The 24,549-nt window shown below is 39.8% G+C and overlaps 1 protein-coding gene across 9 annotated transcripts in view; it reads left to right on the top strand.

The window, feature by feature from the left end:
- The window catches only part of MECOM (MDS1 and EVI1 complex locus), a 500,218-nt gene that overhangs the window by 440,146 nt on the left and 35,523 nt on the right, over positions 1-24,549 (top strand). For 5 of the 9 annotated variants that reach the window (XM_075003785.1, XM_075003783.1, XM_075003788.1 and 2 more), the window contains 6 exons: positions 1,408-1,510; positions 4,463-4,679; positions 9,700-9,847; positions 11,828-11,984; positions 18,813-20,166; positions 22,488-22,575. In XM_075003785.1, coding sequence (XP_074859886.1) covers positions 1,408-1,510; positions 4,463-4,679; positions 9,700-9,847; positions 11,828-11,984; positions 18,813-20,166; positions 22,488-22,575 — 2,067 coding nt within the window. The remainder of the gene's footprint in view (positions 1-1,407; positions 1,511-4,462; positions 4,680-9,699; positions 9,848-11,827; positions 11,985-18,812; positions 20,167-22,487; positions 22,576-24,549) is intronic. The other 4 variants (XM_075003786.1, XM_075003784.1, XM_075003791.1 and 1 more) reach the window with 3 other exon arrangements.

Genomic DNA, 24,549 nt, shown 5'->3' with positions numbered 1-24,549 from the left:
GTGGTTGAGGCCCCTTATAAAAAATAAACAATTGGGTTTTAGGGCCATCTACTGGAAAAAATTGGTAAGTGCGCATGGATTAATCTTGTTTCTGGCAATAATTACATCTGCAAGGAACGGATGGATGTGGGATGGTTCTTTGCAAACACACATTTTTAAATGGTTGCAGCTAACAGCTGCTTTTCGCTTGACTAAGTAAGATTAATATTGAGAGTCAATAGCTGTAGGAAGGCATCTTTAAAAATAGTCTAGAGAAAACAGAGCTCTAGCATCTATGAGTTTAGCAAAATATCATTTTCAAGTGTTTGTACTGAACAAGAGTCCTAAAATTTGCCAGTGTTAATTGAGTGGTTTCTAGACTATGCCTAGTGATTATTGTTTTCTGCTGTGTCATTTTCTTTCTGGAACAATAGGAAAAAGATAGACTTTGCTCCCTTCTCATGAAGGCTCAAGTACTCAATTCCTTGAAAATCTCACAATCACATGTATGAATTTTTTCCAGGATACACACTGCTACAAAAGTACACATCCATATTTACTCAGGTGCATTGCACTGGTCCTCCTTGTCATTCTATCCCGATAAATACCACAGAACCCAAATGCCAGACTGTGTAAGGTTTTCCTTCAGCTGTGACATCCAGTTTCATGACAGACTCCACAGGCAGTAGGGTTATCACCAGCTGTGTATGCTGTTTGGCTGCTGATGGACTCCTTGGACCATTTTCTCATCCTAGGCAAATTTTTCCTTTCATTCACACTTAAGAGCTAAGGGATAATCAGTCACATGGTTCAGTACAAACCGCTCACAAAATGTCACTGCAGAATCTTTTTATGCTTAAAAGGGCAACTTTTTGATGGGGCCATTTTAGTGCAGTTTGTTTTCTATTCCTTGCTTTTAATTGATGCAACTCCGCTGACTTAAATGGGGTTACTCCTAATTTACACCAGTGTATTTAAGGGGCGAATCAGAACTTCTGTGTGTTCTTATGGCATAAATCTGGAAAGGCTGTATCATGTATATTCATATTTCATTGGCAGAGCTGCCTGGGAACTTGTTTTTATTGATGATTTGTAACTAGGATATGTAATAGAAAATTTGTGACTTGACAGCAACATTCATGACCCCCCATTTATCATCATGTAACAATTTCTTGGCATGGTTTGTTGAATGCAAGGTCTTTTTTTTACAGGCCCCAAAAAGCAAAAGTAGGTGGCCAGATTCTCTCCTCATATAATTTGGCATCACTCCATTGACTTCAATGGAGCACCACTCCATAGACTTCAATTGAGCTATGTCCACTTAAATAAGTGGAGAATCTGGCCCAATATTTAGACCCTGCTGTGGCCACTAGAATTACTTTATACACATTTACCTCTTGTGATATTCACTATAATTCTGTTTTTCAGATATTCTACAGAGCTGTAGCAGATATTGACCTGGGAGAGGAACTGTTACTATTCATGAAGAGTGAAGATTATTCACATGAAACAATGGCTCCAGATATTCATGGTTAGCAACTTTTTACTGCAGCCTACTTAGTTTGATACAAAATGTTGATTGAAAACAAAGTTGGGCAAATGTCTGGTGGAACTGTCTTGAAATCAATAGATGTGCACGTGCTATCTCTGTCTCTCTCTCACACATACACACACACACACACTTGCCTATTTATTATTCTGCAAACACTGTCAGTAAATGCACTAGTAGTGCCCCGAACGAGTTTTACTGCTGTCTGTGACAGTGGTGATATCCCTGGGGCTGATGTGGCTTAATGGTTAACCTTTCTAACTTAAAGTGCTTTTCAAGGTCAGAAATGAAAATCCCTAAAATAAATTATGAAAGATTGCCTGGGAGTGAGCTGATGTCTAAAATTGCTCTTGGGGGATTTTCAGTCGTTCAGAAACTACAGGAGAGCATGGTGGCCCTTGTGTGAACTGTAGCCTGAGACTCACTCTGGCACCCAGTCTGCAAGTTTCTTTTAAGTGTGATTTGCTGTGAAACGTAACAGAAAAATAAAGTGGCATTGTGAGGTTCCATGCTTACTGTCTCTCCATCACTCCAAATCAGATGTGCTGTGTTCACAAGCAAAGAGCTAATATTTTAACTACCAACCCTGCAGACTCACTACAGGATTTTTTTCCTGCCTCCTGTGTTAGTAGCAATAAAGATTATGCTCTTCAGATTTTTCCTCTAATTGGACCTCTTATAACCTCAATATCTTTCAGATTTTGCTCTGACCTATTACACTGGCAGTGCTCAAGCTCATTGCCTGCATTGGGGTTGGACAAGTGTGAGAGTGTACAAATAGGCTTCACAACTGAAACTGATTAAAGAATTATGTAATGATAAATAAGAATGAATAAAGTCTAGCTCATTAGCTCTTAGCTGTGTTGGATGAGCAGGGCTAACACGTGCACAATAGTTACAAAGCTTTTGTCACTCAGATGAGCATATGTGATCCTGTATATATGCAACAGCAAATCTTATGAATTAGATGGTGCCTTTTTGAAACCTTCACCTTTTAGAGTAAAACTATTCTTGCATAGCTCAACTTTTTCTTTTTAACCAAAGCTACAGTTACGCTAGTGAGTTTTACCAACAAAACCGGTGGAACATCCACACACAAATGCATTTTGTCGACAGTTTGTCAACAAAACTCAGCGCATTTGCCGGCTATGTTCTGCCTCTCAGCCAAGGATCATAATGCTGCTGTTGACAGATTCTGTCAATAAAAAAGCTGTGTGGACACTGTTGGGGGCCTTCTGTTGGCAGACAGGGCATCCAGAACAATGGGCAGCCTTGTCTGCTGTGTTTCTGGGTGCCTGTTTTGTTGAGAGAGCAGCTAGGCAGTCCAGCAGGGTGGAGCACTCATCTGATTGGCTTTTGTATGCGCGTCTGCACTTTGTTGACAGAAGTTCTGTTGGGAAATCTCTTCCAACAGGGACTTCTGTCGACAGAGCGCTATAGGGTAACTGTAGCCCAAGAGATTTCCAATGTTTTTATCAAGGAATGCCCTGTTGTCTGCTGTGCAAAAGGCTGCATTTACATCATAGATGTGGCTGCATATAGGGCAAGCAGCCAATACCCCAGCCATGTGTAAGGGAGTGAGGAGTGTGCTGGGGGAAGTGAGGTGCCCGACATTGCCTCAACAATCAGAGATCATTCACAGAGGGTTGCTCAGGTTGCCACACTGATTTACCATTCCCCTCCCTGGCACATTTGGCTCAAAGGAGCAGGATTTTTCTCCCTTTCATCCCCTCTGCAGGTTTTTTTTTGTTTTGTTTTTAAATGGAGGCAATACATAGGCCTGTGGTAATTTTCACAAGCCATGGCTGAAGATATCATCCTTCCAAGTGACATTCTCCATCACTGTTTCATGTGGTTAGAGTAACTAACGCATCATTGTAAAATGCTCTCCTATCTCACACATTGTCAGTCTGGACTTTTCACTAATTAATTCTCTAATTGCATTCCAAACTGGCCTCACTGGGAGTTTTGCTTGCGTAAGGACTACATAATCAGGTTCTTATAATGGCAGTTTCTTTGGGTAGAATCCCTCCTTTAACCCCTTTCTTGTTAAGTATTTAAGCACATGCCTAATTTCAAGTATGCAAGTATGCAAATTGACTGTTATTTCTTGAAGTTTTATGTGGATTTAATCACCTTGTCAAGTCAAAGCCCATATACTTTTTACATCTGCAATACTGATAGGATAGAAATAAAACTAGGATATGTAATTTGATACAGGGACAGTCAATGTACAGTTTAAAAGATGGAAAAAATCTGCAGGAGAGGATCTGGCTTTCCTAGCTGATATTTTAGAATCCCACTCAGTTAATAAGAGTATCAGATATTATTAGATTTTATATGTGAACTAAGTGCACACTCATCACACAGGCCATTTTTACGGTGGTCATCAATAAGAAATACATTGGGACTGTGCCTGCTGGCATTGAAATTAATGGGGTATCCTAGTGACTTACTTATCCAGTTCTGTCCAGTTTATGGGTAGAAGAGTATCCTATTAGAAATGTCAAAACCTCTTTAAAACCTTCAAAAACATTCTAAAAGGCATTTTAATGCAGCGGTTTGTGCCTGAGTTAGTCTGTCTCACTTCAAAATGTAGGAGTTGCCCACTTCTATCTGTCCATCCAACAAGCTCCCATCATCATGGTATTTGAAGATAATGATTTATGTCTTTTGTTAATCTTAGGTTCCTATATCAGGAATCTCTAAGATGGGTAAATGGATTATACTGCACTGATAATAGAAAACTGTAGAAATGGAATAACCTTCCTCCTAGTTTCTTCTCAGGTTCTTCCATGTCTCTGAATGACCTTAAGTTGTACTGAAAAGCAATAGAACAGTTGATGCAATGGTAGTTAAAAATATACATTTAAGGACCATCGTAGCATTGCACCATGTCTCCTTCCCCACATAACCAACCAATTTGCCTTTCAGAGGAGCGCCAGTACCGTTGTGAGGATTGTGACCAGCTATTTGAGTCCAAGATGGAACTAGTAGATCACCAGAAATTCCCATGCAGCATACCTCACTCAGCATTTTCTATGGTGGAGGAGGACTTTCAACAAAAGCTTGACAATGAGAATGACCTCCGGAACATGAATGAAATCCAAGAATGCAAAGAGTGTGATCAAGTATTTCCAGATTTACAAAGGTAGGAAGAGCCACTTAAAATGAGACATCTACAGCTGTGTCAACTCTGTATTGATTTCAGTCAAATTGCACCGGGTGTAAATTAGTGTAGAGTTTGACCCAATCTTCTAAAACAGAATAAATACGACAGAAGAATCAGACTTTGTTTAGGATGTACTGGTAAGAATGTTCTTTATTTAACCATACAGTTATGATGTGTAGATTGCATACTCAGATCAGACCCTGAAGTCTTTATTTGTGAGTGAATTGGATCCTAAAGGCAATTGGGCCAGATCCAAATCTGACATGAATCAGCATAGTGTTGCTGAAATCAGTAGAACTGTAATGATTTAGATCATCTTGGTTCTGAGCTAATTATTCTTCTTGTTCTAGGCAGCAATAATCCAGAAAACATCTCTGTAGAGTTCATAGTCCACAACAGTTTTTACTGCCCAAACTAGCTATGGTACATGAATTAAAAAGAGGGAAAACTAGCAACCATAAGTCTGCTAGTTTTTATAATGTGATACACAGCACAAATCACCCTACAGGAGCATGAAGCCGCATATGATATCAGGGACCCATGAAAACAATATGAGTTTCCTCTTTTTCCTAGAAAACAATGTGATAGTGAAGTATCCTGGTTCTACTGAAAACAATGACAAAAACAATGGCTTTGACTTGAGCTTCAATAGGCAGAGGATCAGGCCCAAAGTACTCAGTTACAACACATATATCTTCGTTTCCATCTAATCTGATTCAAATAATAGTAACATTAAAGTACAGTGGACACTACCAAATTCAGGTGATGATTCATTGGCACTGAGTGAGAGTGGTGTTTTTATGTTACACTTTTGACTCAGTTCTGTAAAGCATTGAGCACCATCAGCCCCCTTAGAAGTTATGGGTGTGAGGAGCAGTCAGCACCTTTCAGAATCAAGCCCCTTTTCATCTGATTTACAAATAATCAGAACTAATTTGATGTGGTAGAAACCATTTTTACATTTCCTGTCCCTGCTGTTTTCTGCGGCTACTTAAAAACAATGTGTTGCAGTGCTGATCACGCTGATATGTTGCAAATAACTACCAGGCATACAGCAGGCACAATAACCCCTGCAATAACTTCCTTGCACATGCACATCTGTGTGTCCATGCTGGCTCTTTTGATACTTGATGCTCACATGCTGGAGGGAAGAATTGGCCCCAGCATCTGACAAGTCAGGGATCTGAATAACAAAGTGGTGGCCCACATCCCCAGCTGGTGTAAATCAGCAGTGTTCCATTAAAATTAGTGGACCTCTTGCCACTTACACCAGCAGGGAATCTGGCTTCACATCTAGCACACTTCTGGAGTGTGATCTTTCATGCAGAACTAATTCCATGGTTTTTCGTGGACACCATTTCATCTGTAGTAAGAAGCAGCAGTGGCTGCAGCAGCACATTTTATTACCATGTTTAATATTGGTTGCACCTTAACCAATTTCAGTTTTTAGTTCTGCTAGAAATATTTGTCATTTCATAGTTCTCAGTGCAAAGAACCTTCACTGGTTCATATTTCAGTACCTGGTTTTAATATGGGGGGTGGGAAAAAAAAGTCCCTCTGACTTGGAGAGTTGACCATGAGAGTTATGCACGCACGAGAACTGGTGGATTGATCACCTGGGGCAAGGTTCTACCTGGGGGCAGTGCTCTTGTGAGTGCTGAGTGCCTTCAACTCCCTGAACTGAGGGGGCTCTGCATCACGCAAGAGACACTCAGCCCCTCTGGACTGGGCCTTTATGGTCCTACAAAACTACTGACACTACATTGAAAATGAAACAGAGTTGGCTAAATACCACACCATTTAGTGGACATCAACCCTGATTGCCATTTGCATGTGTGGATGCAGAATGCCTCATTCACTGAATAATATTGAACAAAAGTCAATCCAACCTGTGTAGTTTTCAAAGTGACAGGGATAGCTGGTTAAAGTCAATGAAGCTGCCAAAGTATAATTGTGAGCAGACTTTGGAGTGTAATATTTCTTTAGCAAATTATCTAGGTGTTATAGTTCTCTTTTTCATTTGAATCTGAGGACAATATCTTATGTATGGGAGTCATTGAACACATGGAAATTTAACTTAAAATATTAAAGATTTCAAGACACAGAGCAGAAAACAAAGATTGAGTTGTCTTAATAGATATGCTGTAATGAAAGAAACAGTGAAAAATTAGAGACAATACTATATGTGCTGGAACTAGGGGTGCAGGGGGAGCTGCAACACCTCATGGCTTTACATGGTTTCCATTAAATACAGGATTTATAGTTTGGTTCAGTGGCTCTCAGCACCTCCACTACACAAATTGTTCCAGCACCCTGGCCAATACAGTGAGTCTCAGAACTCAATGAATTATTGAAAAGCTAGTAAATGACAAAGACCATTCAAGGCAGAAAAATACAGAAGAGTGTTCTATATAATGTATATAATAAACCAAAAGGACTATATTACATATGCCTGGAGGCAGGAAATAAACCAAGAGAAACTGAATAAGAACATTCCAAATGGTCTGGTGGCATAATGGAGAGAGTAAGAATTAATTCTTGGAGAAATATGATAGGAGGAAGCGACAGCCATTTCTGACATTATGAAAGGGACATCTGGTAGAATTAAGTGAAACTAGCCATGTATGGGAAAGGAGGCATTTTTTAAGGCTTATGGCTGAGCAAGAAAATCACAGGCCAGCCTGGAGACTCTAAGCTAAACTGCCGTAATCTCGGATTAGTTGACTCATTCAAAATCATTGGAGAAGTGTCTGAGGAGGAACTGCAGGATGTGTCCCTGTATTACTGGGTTGGCATGTGCTCTGATAGTAATGGTATCAAACTCTTTTCCCCCTAATATTTCAGGTGTGACTACTTACCAGACATTGGGTTATTTTCTGTCCTTCTGTTAAGTATACTAGAGAAGGTTTTGTATGTAACCAGACAATATAGGTTATTTAGAAATATCTCTGCTCATGTGCATTTTGGGCACATTAATAGTACAAAGGCATAGAACAAATGGAAGACAGTTCAAAGAAGTGCAACAGAAATGATGAACTAGCTGGAACAATTGACTCTGAAACCACTAACATAGCTAATGATAACTAAGTCAGAACGTGATAATACTTCACAATGCTTAGGGACCTCATTCTGATCTTATTCAGACCAGTTTCATTCTACAGTAAATACACTTAATTCAGTGGAGTTATTCCTGAGCTATGGTGGTGTAAAATAGATCAGAATCTGTCCCAAACAAAGGGTGCAAATTGTTTAATTTCATTTAGATGAAATTCATTTCTCACTTGAATTTAAGAAAGAGATTATTCATAGTGCATGTTCGGGGGAAAAAAACCTGAATGCGGTGGAGACCTCCCTCAGAACATTTGAAAAAGTGGCTGGCAAACAATATAAGAAAATTTCTTTTAAATAGCGGTTCAATGACAACTCACAGCAAATCAGGCTGAAAATACAGAGAGAGAGAGAGAGAGAGAGGCTAAACGGATAAATGTTGGAAAAAATCTGGTGAAAGTGGAGATTTTATACACCTGTGGTGGACCTGTCCAGTCATTAGACAGTACTGGAATGCATTCCATAATCACAAAGTGCTGGACATTTATTAGCAAATGATCCAACAGTAATTCTCATGGCACTTCCTAGTGGAAATTGTCACAGAAAAGGATTTGACGAGTCATTTCTCGTTTGGGGGCAGCTGCTCAGCTGTTGGTAGCCTCTGACTGGAAAAAAAGAAAATGACCCAACCATAGAGGAATGATTTGGAAATTATGAAAGGTTGTGGTTATGGAACAATTAACATACCATCTCTGCATCCAGTGAAGCAGAGACAGGACAGATAGCTACTTACAGATCTAGTTATCTTTTACTCAATACCCCACGTATATTTACCTGTATAGCAACCTCAGCATTCCTGTCCAGTACTTTTGAATGTTAACATTTGACAGACATGCCTGGTCTGTCAAATATGTGCATGGACATTTCAATTAACTTAATAAGATTACTATTCAAATGAATAAATTTCAATTAATTTAATAAATTTTAATAATAAAATTTATTAAAATAAAACTTAATAAAACAGAATTTTCAATCAATTTAATAAACTTTAATAAAAACCACATGGATGATATGATCTCTTGGTGCTCCTCCCCATAATGTTGCCTTCAGTAAAAGCTAACTTGTTGTAATGATTGGTTTTTTCTGCTATTTACATGACAAGGATTTGTAGGTTGCTAAAATTTCCTTACTAAAGAAATACTTTTTAAAATCTGACGGGCCAAAACAGGAAAAGACGTACTGGTCTGACGTGGAGTTGAACTCCAATGAGAAGATCTTATGGGCCTAATTTTGAAAGGTGGTGTGCAAAACTCAAAGCAGTTGCTCTTCTCAGAATAAGGCCCTCTAGGTCTTTCCCCTCTAGTTTTTATAATTATGCAATCTATTAAAATGACTTCTCTTTCTGCCACTTCATTTTCCTATCTAACCTGGGCTGCAAATCACTGATAAAACTGAGTTCCTCTTTAGGGCTGTGGCCACACTTGGCCAAAACTTCGAAATGTCCCTGCAAATGGCCATTTTGAAGATTACTAATGAGGTGCTGAATTGAATATTCAGTGCCTCATTAGCATTAGGACACTTCCGGCTGCAGCGCTTTGAAAGTGTGTGGCTTGGTGCAGCTACACAGGGTCCTTTTCGAAAGGACCCCGCGCATTTCGGAATCCCCTTATTCCCCTCCACTGAGAGGAATAAGGGGATTTTGAAATGTTCAGGGTCCTTTTGAAAAGGACCTTCGTGTACCTGCGCCGAGCTGCGCACGTTTGAAAGCGGCGCTTTCGAAGTGCCATGTCTGGAAGCATCCTAATGCTAATGAGGCGCTGAATATTCAGTTCAGTGGCTCATTAGTAATCTTTGAAATGGCCATTTGCATGGCTATTTCGAAGTTTTAGCCAAGTGTGGCCACAGCATAGGTGTTGCTGAGACCTCACCAAGCCTGTTGTTGTCTTCACAGCCTAGAGAAGCACATGCTGTCCCACACGGAAGAGAGGGAGTACAAGTGTGATCAGTGTCCCAAGGCTTTTAACTGGAAGTCCAATTTGATACGTCATCAAATGTCACATGACAGTGGAAAGCACTATGAGTGTGAAAACTGTGCCAAGGTACAGGAATTTGTAGGATATTTGCCCTTTCTCTGTGTATTGTTGTGTGTTTGATGAAGTGTAAAAGCAAGTGCTGGGTGTGGAAACCTGAGGAAAGGGAGCAGATTGAGCCAGGCCTCAAAAGTAGATCACACCTGTAGTTCTTTCACCATCCCATCAGTTCCTATAGCATTTAAGCTTTCACTTAAAATGTTTTAATTTGTTTACCTGTGTGATTTTTGAAGGTGACTTGTGAATATGATTTAATCCGATACTCACTCCTGGTGCTGACCATGTGAGAATCTGAGCCCATTCTCCATCCACTACTCAGACCCTTGCAAGGATTAGGACTTAAAGCAGATATAATACTTTCAAGAGGGATGCATAGTCTCCCCATTCATCTCACTTGGGCAATGATTTTGTAAGCTAGTGCTGTCAAGGTTATTAACTGTTTCACTTGCAAGCACATGAGCAGAACGGTCATCTTGTCTTCTCCCACCACAAGTCTGATCCCAGTCACAGAAAACACTATAATTTGAAAGGTGAGTCCTCAAATTAGTATGGACTGCTATAAGGCCTCGTAGATAGTGAAAAGAGTGGGTAATATTTTATTTAAAATATCTCACCTCTAAACTGCAAGAATTCCTGCTGGAAATGCAGCATTGGACTCATATTCCTTACCATCCCCATTCCATCTCCTATCTCAGATTGTGACTGAGATAGCACAGCTATGGCTGTGTAAGGTGCCCCCCTAGTACCTTGCACTGGCCATCCAGGTGATCAGTTGCAGCACAGACAGGAAATTAACTGCCAAAGGGCTATTAGTTTTCCCCATTATGCAAAGTGGATGAGAAAGAAGACAGAGGAGGGGAACAGGGTGCAGCCCTGGCTCTCTCCCTCATCACACCAGGAAGCCTAGCTGCATTGGTGCTTTAGATGAGCAGTACAGTTTACTCCTTCCCCAGGATATCAAGGAGCCAGGAGAAGGAGTGTAGCTTGATAAGTCACTGTCCCCCACTTCTAAGCTGTTCCAGGGTGAGTGCTGGAATACACTGCCCTCTGGATCTGGGTACAGTCCAGTCCTTTATTTTCTGTGCTGTGTTTACTTTGTACTATTTTAGCTGGGGTTTAAGCTTTGTGTGACAGGGCCATGTCTTCCTATGTGTTAGTACAACACCTAGCACAGTGAGCCCAAGGCTGATCGAGGGTTCAGGAAACTATTGTGAGATAAATAATAAACTGGGGCCAGGTCCCCAGTACTGTTTCCAGTGACACAATGTAGATATTCACCAGCTGAACTTTTGCCCATTATGTGGACTATTCATGCATAGGTGTAGTCAGCTCTCTTTATACCATATTAAGAAATTATTTCCCCCATGATTCCACAGGTTTTGGTTTTGGTTTTTGTAGGGATGGATGGCTTTTCCTTTTTTGATTTCCTGGATACATAATTTTATTAATCCTCCATAACACTCAGGAGGCTGTTATCAGCTCTTGCTTCCCTGAAGTCAATTGGCGTTTGTCTACTTGGGTTCAGTGAAGGAAAATTTACTCCATTTTTTTTTTAATTTTGTAGTATGACAAAACTAGGGGCTGAACATGCATCCTTGATACTAGTTTGTGGGTGGAGAGTTCCTTGATGAAAGACACTCATTATAAAACATTTGTATTGCAGTAGTGTCCAGTGTCTATGACTACATCACTGTCTCATTTTGGCAAGCAACTGTGCAAAGACCTGGCCTAAGTCACTGCTCTAAAGGATATTCAGCTAGTCCTGTAACACCTAGGGTGCAATTCTGCTCTTGTTGAAGCCAATGTCAAAACTTCGGTGCAGCAAGATCTAGTCCTACCAACCAGCCAGTATTAGGTGGTTTTCATTTTGTTTTCTAGCCTTAAAAAAATACAAACATAAACACAGTTTGGATTTTGAAGGACTTTTACATAATTGCTGGCTCCCTTGATGCAGTTAAGTTGCTTGATTAATCAGTATTCATTTCCTAGCAGGTTTTCACGGACCCCAGCAACCTTCAGAGGCACATTCGTTCCCAGCATGTTGGGGCTCGTGCTCACGCTTGTCCAGAGTGTGGTAAAACGTTTGCTACTTCTTCAGGCCTTAAACAACACAAGCACATCCACAGCAGTGTCAAGCCCTTTATATGTAAGTCTTCAGCTAAACATCTACACATCAATATCTGTCTCATCTCAAAAAAGCAGTGTGATCAGGACATAGATGGCTCGATCCTGCTTCTACTGAAACTCCCATTGGGAGTAAGTTTAAGCCAATTTATACATAGCTGTATAATTTATAGTCCAATACACAGAGCTGTTTTTTTATATATTATTCCTTTCCAAGCAAATTGTAACCTGCAACCCACGTGTTTCCCCAGGAATATCTTTCCCCCAATGGACACAAAGAGCAGTTCAGGGAAGGGTTTGACAGAGGCAATACAGTTAGCCAACAAGGTAAAGCCTCAGTGGGTTAAGGGATTTAAGTGAGACAGGCGCAGGTATCTGATGCTGAAAATTTGCATTGCTTTAGAAATGCTCCTGAGGTCTCTCTGTGGCTACGGTTACATTAAAGTGTTTTGTAGACAAAATGGGTTTTATCGACAAAACTTGTGGAGCATTTATACACAAAATGGGTTTTGTCAACAGAACTTAGCACTTTCACTGTCAGTGTTCTGCCTCAAAACTTTGATGCATAACATCTTCATCAACAGATTTCTGTTGACAAAACACTTGTGTAAATGCCACCAGGGGGCCTCTCTTGACAGATGGGGCATCCACAAAACAGGGAGACCTGTCTTCTGTGATTCAGGGTGCCTGTTTTGTTGAGAGAGCAGCTAGGCAGTCCAGATGCTCTGTCGACATAGCAGAGCACTCTCCTGATTTGTTTTTGTGTGTGGCCACGCTCTGTTGACAGAACTTTTGTTGGGAAACATCTTCCGACAGTGACTACTTTTGAGAGAGTGCTGTAGTGTAACCGTAGCCTGCAAGATTAGTTCCCACAGTTAGGCTGGAATTAGCTTATCATTCTAAGGGCCATTGGATTTCAGTAAGAGATAGGAGCCTAACACCCTTAGGCTCCTTTGCAAATTCCAGGCTTAAGTATTAACTGGAAGCTGGTAGACCTTGGCAAACAGCTGTCCTGGCAAATAAGGTTTTTAAAACAGGTTCTGGCTCCATGGACCCGATTCCTGCATTTAGATATGGTAGTGAAGATTCTTGCACACATACAGTCTTACTAACTGCATTGATTGCAGGGATCGGAGCACTCAGATCCTGCTGCAGCATCAGAGCTCATGAAACTTGATACCGCTTCAAGAGAGTCTCTCTCCCATATGGTGAAGAAAGAGAAATATTTCTCCTTTTGCCATTGACTCCTAACTTACTCTCGTCAAATACCACCCTAAAACAATTAAAAATACTCAACCCAATCTTCACTCCAGGCGGTAACTCTCTACCAGCTCCCCATTTTCAGCACTAGTCTTCCAAACTGATCGTTGCTTCATTTCATCTTTACAAAGAGACCACTTCAGACTAGGACCAATGTAAGGCATTCTAAAGAAGATTAAACTACACTGCAGTTCTGCAGCATCCACATAAATACAGTGCAAAGGTGTAGGTCAAGCTGGAAGCTAGTTTAATGGGGGGAGGGGGCAACCTACAATTTCATACTAGTCTATTGGGACTTGCACTCTGGAGTTTGAGCCATCAGCGATCAGCTTTCAACAGTTCTGGTATTAACTTCTTTGGTATATTGAAACAGCCAGCTTATATTCACCAAGGGAAGAGTTTAATGTTTCTTAGACATGTGCTTTGAGTCTTGATAATACATCATCACAAGTGATAATGACTCAAGGGAAATGTTCTTATAAGGGCTGTAGATCTGCTGATGGACTAGTTCATATTTATTTAAGTTTCGATTTATTAGGGCTAGCAAATATCTGATTAATTAGGCCCAATTACAGCTGTTGCTTAATTATATTTTTCTGCCTAGGATCACAGAGGTTCTTTTAAAATTAATATTGGTGAAAATGAAATAATTAGAACCCAATGGCTTCCTGCCAGGAGGACTATTCAAGCACTAGAGTTACAGTTGCTTTTGAATCAAATGCTCCAGATTGAAGGATGGTGCTTTTCAAATGAAATCATGTATAAAATGCTTTCCATTAGTGTTTTCAGTGATCACTGGTAAATCAAAACATCGTCTGTTATTCTTCAAATACAAAGTGCGATGGACAGAAAACTATAGAATAATTATGAATAATAGCTATGAAATTACTGAACAAAAGAACATAGAGACCCCATGTTGGGGAGGCTTCTGGAGGTTGAGGGTCAGGTCACTTAAAGTAGATATCTGTTTCCCAGCACAAGGCCACACACCATGATTTGCCCTACCAGTCTGTTTATGGCAACTGTCTCTTATTACAGTATACCGCCCAAGCTTGAGTGAAAACTCACCAACAGTAAGATAATTACTCACTGCCTTCACGAAATCTCCAGCCTTCCCAAATAGAAACCACATGCCATAATAGGTGGAATGTATTCAAAATAGTACTTACAGTAATTTGTTTAATAAGCAGAAAATATGCAAACTTAACTGCTAGGTAATTTCTTGGTTCTAAGAAAATTGCAGTACAGCGTATGCTTACACATCAAATGAATTAATATACCTTGGAGGGGTGGGTTGGGAGACTGGTTTGTGTTAGGGCAAGGGTTCTACACAGTGGTAAAACTTACAAGGAGGGAAGCAGTAGCTATGTGTTAGAGGCTTAGAGTAAAGGTATGGAGAGTGAACATCAAGCATGCAATAAAATGGTAACTAGAGAAGTCAAATTCATTTTCTGTAGCTTTAATATAAAGAAGCTATTAAAGTCAGTAAATCCCTTTTCTCTAAATTTTAAGCAAACCTGTGCTTTCTGCGGGACTTTTATTTCCACGAAAAGGGCAAGATCATGTAGCCTGAACTCTGCAGAATAGTTCTTGCTCATGTGACTAATCCCCTTGGATTATACTGTGTAATCGATTTATGTGCCGTTTCCCCAATAAAACCAATGGGGTGTTCCATGTAAAATTCAACAGCACCAGGTAACACACAGGCTTCAGGAAGACTATGCACATAAACAAGACGATGTTGATGAGTGAGGATTACAGGGTTGGGTCCAAAGTTTGTTTGCCAAACATAGCTACTCTTTAAAACCCATGTAAAGCAGCCAATTACCTATGAAAATATTTCCCATTCCTCTCTTCAATATTTTAAATACAAGAGGAATCTTGCACAAGGGAGACCTATTTATTTAGACTGTGTTTTATAGTCCCACAGGCAAGTCCTTCCTTATGGCTCTTACTTACATGGATGGAGCTAGAGTAATATACATCTGCATATTTTAACTGCTTGTATTTGCATGATTTCATTAATATTTTGTTTTGTTAAAAAGAGATGTATAAAGTCAAGTTAGGCCTTTTAAAGGTTATACTGCATGCATTCTAATAGTTTGCAAATATACTTGTAGGAAGATTTTTTTGGAGGGGGGGATTTGCTTTTTCTTGGAAATAAAATGTTTTTCAGTTCCCTTCAATTTTGAGTGAATTTATGGTGAATAATTTTTGGCAATATATCATCCAAAACCATACATATTAGTTTTGTAAAAGTATTTAGAAATATAAATATATATTTGAAATGAAATATATACAGTCAGATCCTGAGCTCGTGTGAATTGGTGTGACTCCATTGCCTTTAGTGAAGCTACACTGGTTTAAGAGAAGGGTTTGATACATAGTATGCAAGGGCTAGTATGCAACTCCCCATCACTGTTAACATTTATTCATACAGTTGCATCCAATTTACTGTGGGTTATTTGATTGGTCTCATGTGTTGCACAAGCTAGCCCTAAACTTTTCTTTGAGGGCCTGATTCTGCACTGTGAAGATCAATGGAAGCTTTGGCATTGAATTCTGTGGGAACAGGATTGGTCCCTGTTTGTTGACTATCTGAACCATAACAAATAAATGTCAATTAAATGTGCTTTATCACAGCAAGTAAATGGCTGATCCTGCAGTCCTTAATTCACCACAATTTCATCCCCAAATTGGTGGTGGTGGATGAGGGTAGTGTAGCAAGAGAAAATCAAGTGTTTCTAATATGCATGGTTGGAAAGCTTTGTGCTTTTAAAAAAAATCTATAATCTTCTTTGTGAATGAAGGTATCTTACAGGAACACTAACTGATATACTGTAACAGGCACTCTTCCTGAATTATAGCATTGCATGTTTCCTGTGTTTGGGCCTGATCCTGCAACCTTTTCCCAGTTGAGCTATGGGATGAGACATGAACAGGAAAATTTGTCTAAGTAACACTGACAGGATCAGGCCTTTAGACAATGGAAGTATTGTTGCTGTTATGTGAAGAGCCTATTAAAGAGTAAACAGTTATGATATGACAACAAGTAGTCAAGTTTCTCAAGGGCAAGGGCTTAGAAGTGCAGGAAGGTTAGCTCAGGCACTGGTGTGAGTGGAAGTTAGAGGACGTGATTATAGTTCATGGGAACCAACACTGCAGGATGAGATACATTCAATTCAGTTTCCTTTACCAGCTTAAAATAGAGCCATTGTAAATTATGTCAGCCCGTCTCCAATCATGAAAATGGCTGTTAAAAAGGGTTCAAAATACACAATGTGTATTGTTGTGTGGCTTTGATGTGTGAAAGATGAGAGCTTAAGATATAATGCATACTAAGTCAAAATGTAGCCATATGCTTTTTCCCTGAAGGAAAAAAGCCCATAATTTTATTACAGTGGTATAATATCGCTTAAGTTTGCTTTTGAGAGAATTAGAACATTTATCAATAGGTTCAGAACACTATAAAGGTATGACACACAAGAATTATTGGTAGAGTGTGTTTGAACAGCACTAGCTTTACTTTTGAGTTATCCAGAAAAGTGTCAAATGCAACACGTTGCATGGGACAGATCTGGAATCTTCCTGATGAGGTGGGAAAGTACAGCAGCAAAGGGACATAAAACGTTTTATAGACAAACAAAACCTAAAATATTTTTAAGCCAAACAGCAATCTTCCAAGTAAAAGAGAACCCAAACTTCTTCCTTTCAAATTTCCTGGCCAGATTTCTATGTGCCTTAATGAAGCTTACTGAAGTTCCTTCAGAGAACTTTCCTATTGTATTGAGAATTCCAAGTTGCAAGGAAAACCCTTTTACCGAGAACAGACAAGGCCCCTGATTCTGCAAATATTGCATTACTTGAGTAACTTTACGTGAAGGAGTAGCTCCACTCAGCTCAGTGGGAACACACACCTGCATGAAGTTGCTCATATGTTTACATGTGTGCGGCACTGGTGTCTAGACCCTGTTCTCTAACATGGAATTTTAAATTGCTTCTATCCACTAATTTCTACTCCATTGGCCTGCACAGTAAAGGTGCTAAAGGAGAGAAAAATCAGACTAATTGTGCAGTTTAAAGGTGGCCTATAAACAAGGTTTTGCCAACTAGAAATTACATTTTGCAGTAATGACCCTGTAGTTGTGGTTGTGTGACATTTGTCTGCTCGCAACACAAGAGCCCATTCATTTCAGTGAACAACAAGAAGTCTTGTGGCACCTTATAGACTAACAGATATTTTGGAGCATAAGCTTTCTTTGCCGATGAAAACTTGTGCTCCAAAATAACTGTTAGTCTATAAGGAGTCACAAGACTTCTTGTTGTTCTCGAAGCTACAGACTAACACGGCTACCTCTCTGATATTCATTTCAGTGGTTTGTTTTTAACTAAAAAAATTATCATGGCTCACTCTACATTGGCCACTACATGGCCTTCATCACCATGTCACTGAATGTGATTGTTGATAACCGTACTCATACATGGGAAATGTTGTCATGTAGATAAGACCAGTCAGAATAAGATTACACCCCTAATCGCTGTAGTTTGAGGCTTTCTCAAAATGTTTGAGATGAAATTGTTCTTGTCCCAGAGGATTTGAGGAAATCTATTGAGTTGTTTTGAGCATCAGACATTTAAGTAAATACAGCTGCATTTTTTGAGGAAATAGTTGTTGAAATATGTTTTGGTCTTTTTCACATGCAAGAGACAAACAAGCAAACTACACTATGAAACATTAAGGCCAAGATGATAATTACGCAAGAAATGAAATGAAGCATAATGGATTCCAAAGCAACTGTAACTCTACCATATGGACCATGTGCATTCCACTATCACTGTATATGAAAATGGAGAAAGTTATAAATGTGCACAGGCACCAGATTGTGAGTGCTCTGGAAACCAGAGCCTGAATGCCAAGGCTTTTATGTAATTAACTTTGGAAATGCAAAACTTTGGGTTTGTTAATTGATATATGTGCTTGTATTTATCTGATCCCCTTCCTCTCCCCTATCTTTCATATATCTTGGTTGTGTTTTTAGACTGTAAGCTCTTTGGGGCAGGGGCTTTGCCTATTTCTCTGGCTCAGACTTTGCAATTCTTATGCATGTGAATAAATTTAAGCATTTGGATAATCCCAGTGCCGTCCATGGATGTGCTTATATGGATAAAGCTATTCAGATGTGTAAGAGTTTCCAGGATCAGGGCCTCAGTTTGTACACACTGTGCCATGCTCATTGGGAGCCTGATTCTGATCAGGTGCTCGGAGTGCTACTGTGTATAAATAATAATGATGATGACAAATTTAAAATATTGTTAGCACCACAAAGTTTGTGAAAAGTGAAAAGGAAATATTTGTATCTTAGGGATTTTTATTTTTATTGGGAGGGCTCTTTGTGCTGTCTCAAGACATTTGTCTGATTGGATGCCTTGCTTTGGAAAAAGTAAAATGAAGCTCACAGACTTCTCCTCAGGTCTTCCTAATTGACATGTTGGGGGTAAAAATTGTTTTCTTTGCTAAATTCAGGTGGGGGGAAGGGGGAAATTATCATAAAGCCTGAGATTTGTTGTTGTTGTTGTTGTTTGCACACAGGTGAGGTCTGCCATAAATCCTATACTCAGTTTTCAAACCTTTGTCGTCATAAGCGCATGCATGCTGATTGCAGAACCCAAATCAAGTGCAAAGACTGTGGACAAATGTTCAGCACTACATCTTCCTTAAATAAACACAGGAGATTTTGTGAGGGCAAGAATCATTTTGCAGCAGGAGGATTTTTTGGCCAAGGCATTTCACTTCCTGGAACCCCAGCTATGGATAAAACGTCCATGGTTAATATGAATCATGCCAATCCGGGCCTTGCTGACTATTTTGGTGCCAATAGGCATCCTGCTGGTCTTACCTTTCCAACAGCTCCTGGATTTTCTTTTAGCTTCCCTGGTCTGTTTCCTTCAGGCTTATACCACAGGCCACCTTTGATACCAGCTAGTTCTCCTGTTAAAGGACTATCAAGCACACACCATACAAACAAAAGTCAAAGTCCCCTCATGACACATCCTCAGATACTGCCAGCTACACAGGATATTTTGAAGTCACTAAATAAGCACCCCTCTGTAGGTGAAAATAAGCCAGTGGAGCTTCAACCAGAGAGGTCCTCTGAAGAGAGGCCACACGAAAAAATCAGTGACCAGTCAGAGAGTAGTGACCTTGATGATGTCAGTACTCCCAGTGGCAGTGACCTGGAGACCACCTCTGGCTCTGATCTGGAAAGTGACATTGAAAGTGATAAAGAGAAATGTAAAGAAAATGGTAAAATGTTCAAAGACAAAGTAAGCTCTCTTCAGAATTTGGCTTCAATAAATAATAAGAAAGAATACAGCAGTCATTCCATTTTCTCACCATCTTTAGAGGAGCAAACTGCCGTGTCAGGAGCTGTGAATGATTCTATAAAGGCTATTGCTTCTATTGCTGAAAAATACTTTGGTTCAACTGGACTTGTGGGGCTGCAAGACAAAAAAGTTGGAGCTTTACCTTACCCTTCCATGTTTCCCCTCCCATTTTTTCCAGCATTCTCTCAATCAATGTACCCATTTCCTGATAGAGACTTGAGACCGTTACCTTTGAAAATGGAACCTCAGTCACCAACTGAAGTAAAGAATATCCCAAAGGGAAGCTCTGAGTCTCCCTTTGATCTCACCACTAAACGCAAGGAGGAGAAGCCAGTTACTCCTGTAACCTCAAAGCCAGCAGCTCCATCTGTGACAAGCCAGGATCAACCACTAGATCTGAGCATGGGCAGCAGAAGTCGAGCCAGTGGTGCAAAATCTGAGCCTCGGAAAAACCATGTCTTTGGTGAAAAGAAAGGGGGTGACCTTGAAACAAGGAAGGCAACTGATGTTTCTTTGCAACATGCCAGGCCCACTCCATTCTTTATGGATCCTATTTACAGGTAATTGGCTTAAATGGAATGTACCATTTTTGAGCATAGCTAACATTTACATACTTTTCAGGTGTACCTTGAAGTGAGCCATTAGCTCAGCACGTACTGTCATTTACAGTATGAAGCAGTTTAATGCATTTACTTATCCAGAAAGGAGGTGGCATAAACACAAGATATGTGAAAGTGTTCTTCAAATTCTTTTAGTACAAATCCCTTTTCCTCAAAGTGTACTATACCCCATGTCCTCCCCACATAAGAGCATTTATTTCAAAAGTTATGAGAGCCAAATTCTACTCTTGCTTGCACCATTCCACTCCAATCGGTGTAGCAGACCACTGCAACTAGAGGTTGAATCTGAGATGACAGGTCAAAAGGAATATGGGTACTGAGGTCAAAATTCTACTCTTAGTTCCACTAGAGCAACCCACTGGTTTCTATGAAGCTCTGTGGGTGTAAATGAAGGCAGAATTTGTCCCTAATTGCGAAACAAAACAAAAATTGTGTGGGCAATAAGGATCTGACATCACCTCATTAAGTTAACAGAAGTTTTACCAGAGACATTAGCAGGAATAGGATCAGATCCTATGTGTCTACACAGGGAATCTCCTGGGAAATATTTTCACATGCGAGTTTCAGGTACAATAGTTATTGCATTCTGACTCTGCATATGAACACTGTGCAGATTAAGTCCATGTGTGGTGCCATTGTGAAATAGCTATTCCATCTATTTCCCCATGTATACAAGCTCTTAGAAATCAGGGGAAAATCCACACATCCATTTAACTCCCATTAATTTTGCCATTATCTTCAATGGGGCCAGGATTTCACCATAGGTCTTATACACGTCACTACTTTATGCACTTTGATACTCTGTCTGCATATCTGTAATCAGTTGTAGTCATACCTCTAAATTAATCTACAGGAAATAGAGAAGTAGTGAAATATTAGCCATAAAATGATTTTTTCATAATCTAAATGGCCTATTTCACAGAAAGACTATTGTTAAAAATAAAACAGTTACTGTAATACAAATGATTTTAAGTAATTACTGTCTTCCAAAAATTGCTTTTGGCAAAAATTTCATAGAACAGTCTCTGGTATGTGATAAGGGTATGCCCAAAATTGTTCTGTGCTGTAATTTTGCTGTAATTTCCCCTTAAATGTCTTTTAAGAGCCCAGTAAGCAGTGGAAATGTTGATAATGCTGCTAGACAACGTTGACCTCTCATGGTCCCACAAATTCTCTTGTCCAGCATTGGTCAGGTCCCAAGGGTGCCAGTTTAAATAGGCTGAACTTGTAGTTGTTTCTCCGGCAGATCTTCAGTGGAAGACAATGAAAATTATGTTTGAGTAAGGAATGAAGGATCAGTCCTTTGATAAACAACACAGTAAGTGAAAATGCAGATGGAACTAAAATGCCTGTAGTTAGTCTAAATGATCAGGTGCCTGTGTTCACTAGTTGAAGACACTCAGTTGAGTATAGATTTCATTTCTGTTGTGGCAAATTTACTGTATTTCTTCAGGCCTGGATCTTGATAACTTCCCTGTGCAAAGGTGTCCCTCTACCTGCGTGGGGCACATAGTTGGATCCAGGTTTAAATTCTTCACAAAGGAAGATGAGCTTGCCACAGGCCTAATATGAAAAGCACTCATTGGCATCAATAAGAGCTTTTTTTGTCAAAACAAAAAAAGCAGTCAAGTAGCACTTTAAAGACTAACAAAATAATTTATTAGGTGGTGAGTTTTCATGGGACAGACCCACTTCTTCAGACCATAGCCAGACCAGAACAGATTCAATATTTAAGGCACAGAGAAACAAAAAAGTAATCGAGGTTGACAAATCAGAAAAAAATTGTCAAGGTGAGCAAATCAGAGAGCAGAGGGGTAGACACAGGGAGGGAAGTCAAGAATTAGATTAAGCCAAGTATGCAAAAGAGCCCCTATAATGACCCAGAACATTCACATCTCAGTTCAAACCACGTGTTAATGTTTTTTGCGTTTCAAAAATGTGGTTGGGCCCTGTTTCTTGAAAACTGGGCTCACTGTAGTTAGTCATCAATTTTTATTATCAGTAGTCTTGGCCTTCTGAAATGGGATTATTTCCAATGTAAATGGTGTAATCTCTTTTTATTGGGTGTTCACAACCCTCATTAGTGCTTCTGAGAGTAGCCATGATGAATCAAAAGATGACTGTACCTCTTTATCTTTTACCATTATCACTAAGAAACCAATTACCTGATATATTGTTGACTATTTTAAACATAAATAGCTGAATAGTACTTAATGTCTAAGACTGATTTATCACTAGCAAATCCATTTGAACATTTACAGAGTAGAGAAAAGAAAGTTAACTGACCCACTTGAAGCTTTAAAGGAGAAGTACTTGAGACCTTCCCCAGGATTCCTGTTTCATCCACAAGTAAGTATTTTTGGAATTTCAATATTGTAAACAAGTCCCATTGATGCTTCCGAGCAGGTGCACAGAAAGGAATGCAGTGTGAGTTATTTTCGGCTTTCCTGAACCACACATTTTTTTTCCAGTGTCATTGTGGAAAAACATTAGCATGTTCTTCATGATGTTTTGCAGCCAAATCATTGTATGCTGCTTGCAGTGGGACCCAGAGCTGAGCTACATGTACATTTTAGAATACTTTCCCTCGACAAAATTAGAATGGATCAAAAAAGATTTACTACTCCCAAGTTGTACTGCTGCAGTCTCCCTTTTGTGGCTAATGGCAGTGGAGATACCATTTTGCCTATTTCTAAGCAATACCCAGAGGGACAATGGCGTTTTGGGCCTGATCTTGACATATGTTTTTGATTTTTGCTGTTCAGTTTTGCAGCTTCAAGTAATTCCCACTGTAATTAATTGTGGGCACTAAATGTTGCCATATATAAGTTTAAGCACAAGTACAGTAGCACACTTAAACATCTCAGCAACAGCATTTCTACTTGAGGGTTTTTTTTAGATAGAGTGGGGCCCACAAATTTGTGTACCCCAAGTAAAAGCTTTTATAAATACCAGGCTCTTTTCATATACATATTTAAAGACTCCCAGAAAGGACACAGTACAAACACTCCTATATCCACTTGGCTACAGAGCAACTCAATGATTTTCGAAATTTTGTGGAGTAACTGGAAATAATAGGTGATTGCAATCATTCATCTTTCCATGGCTGGAGACATTCAGCCAGCATTGTGTGATTCTTTGGTGATGCTGCTCATTTATGTCAAGAAAATCATGGGCTGGTCCTGAAATCATGTGCATATGTACATGTAGAAGGGGCAAACCTCTTTGTATAATTTGTGATTTTTAGATCACTTGCTTATCCTGAACTCTGCCAATCTGACAGGAACAGGATGTCTTCACTTCTCCAGCATAGGCTCATGCTCTGAGCGCAGGAAAGGGAATAAGGATCTCCCGTCTCCTATATTTACTCTCTCTGAGCTCTTGAGCTAGGCCAGGGAAACTCTCTGTTTCAATTTAGAATCTCTGAAATAAGGATAACAGTGAGTACTCACCTCCCTCATGGTTTGAGGCTGAGGTACTAGTGTGAGCCTTTTTCAATTGTTGATGGAATAAATCCTGGCATTCCTTGGCACGGCTACCTGAGATAATATTTTTGACCCTCTGGAGAAAGAAGAAAAGCATTAGTGTAGTGATGCTGTAGGACATGAAGAGACTAGCTGATACTAATCACTAAGTATCACTAAGTATGCCAATAAAAAAATTATCCAATGGATTTTCACAGAACACATGGAGGCACTATATTTACCAAAGCTGCAAAGCAACCACATAACATATTCAGTTGCTTAGGAATGTGCTTCCAATTCGTATCAGGTGAGACAGTCAATAGACAGAACTGAACCCTGCTGTCAGCCACAGTGGTGTAAGTCCCCATTAACTCCACTGAGCTTCACCTCTGGATTTGCACTACTGTAAGAGCAGAATCCGTCCAGCAATCTCAATTCAGAACATTTTAACAAAGGGCCTTAGCTGTGCATCCTCTTCCTCAGCCTCTGGAGTGAGTAAGTGAATGAAAACGTATTAGGGCTGCAAGATGGGAGACTTTATAGTATTGCAGGGCAAAGCAGGCATACAGTTTCTAGGACTGTTTTAAAAATAGAGTGGTTAAGGAGCTACAGAATAGGCTGCAATACATTTACAAAGAGAATATTTCAGATGTTGCACTGCTTGGTAGAAATTTAGGAATGGTTAGATCCTCAGCTGGCATAAGTCTGTGTTGCTCAATTGAAAATGGAGAGAGGGTGCTGGTGGTTTGGTTGGGCTCTGGTGGTTTTGGTGTATTTAAGTTGGTGCTGGGGTTACTGTGATCTGTGGGTAAATTATGGAGTCTGTTTATGTATGCATGTATAATTCAGGGCTTGTCAG

Source organism: Carettochelys insculpta, chromosome 10, assembly GCF_033958435.1.
Source record: "Carettochelys insculpta isolate YL-2023 chromosome 10, ASM3395843v1, whole genome shotgun sequence".
Lineage (NCBI taxonomy): Eukaryota > Metazoa > Chordata > Testudines > Carettochelyidae > Carettochelys > Carettochelys insculpta.
Note: the sequence above shows the minus strand (reverse complement) of the source record. Positions and strands in the feature narration are given on the sequence as shown.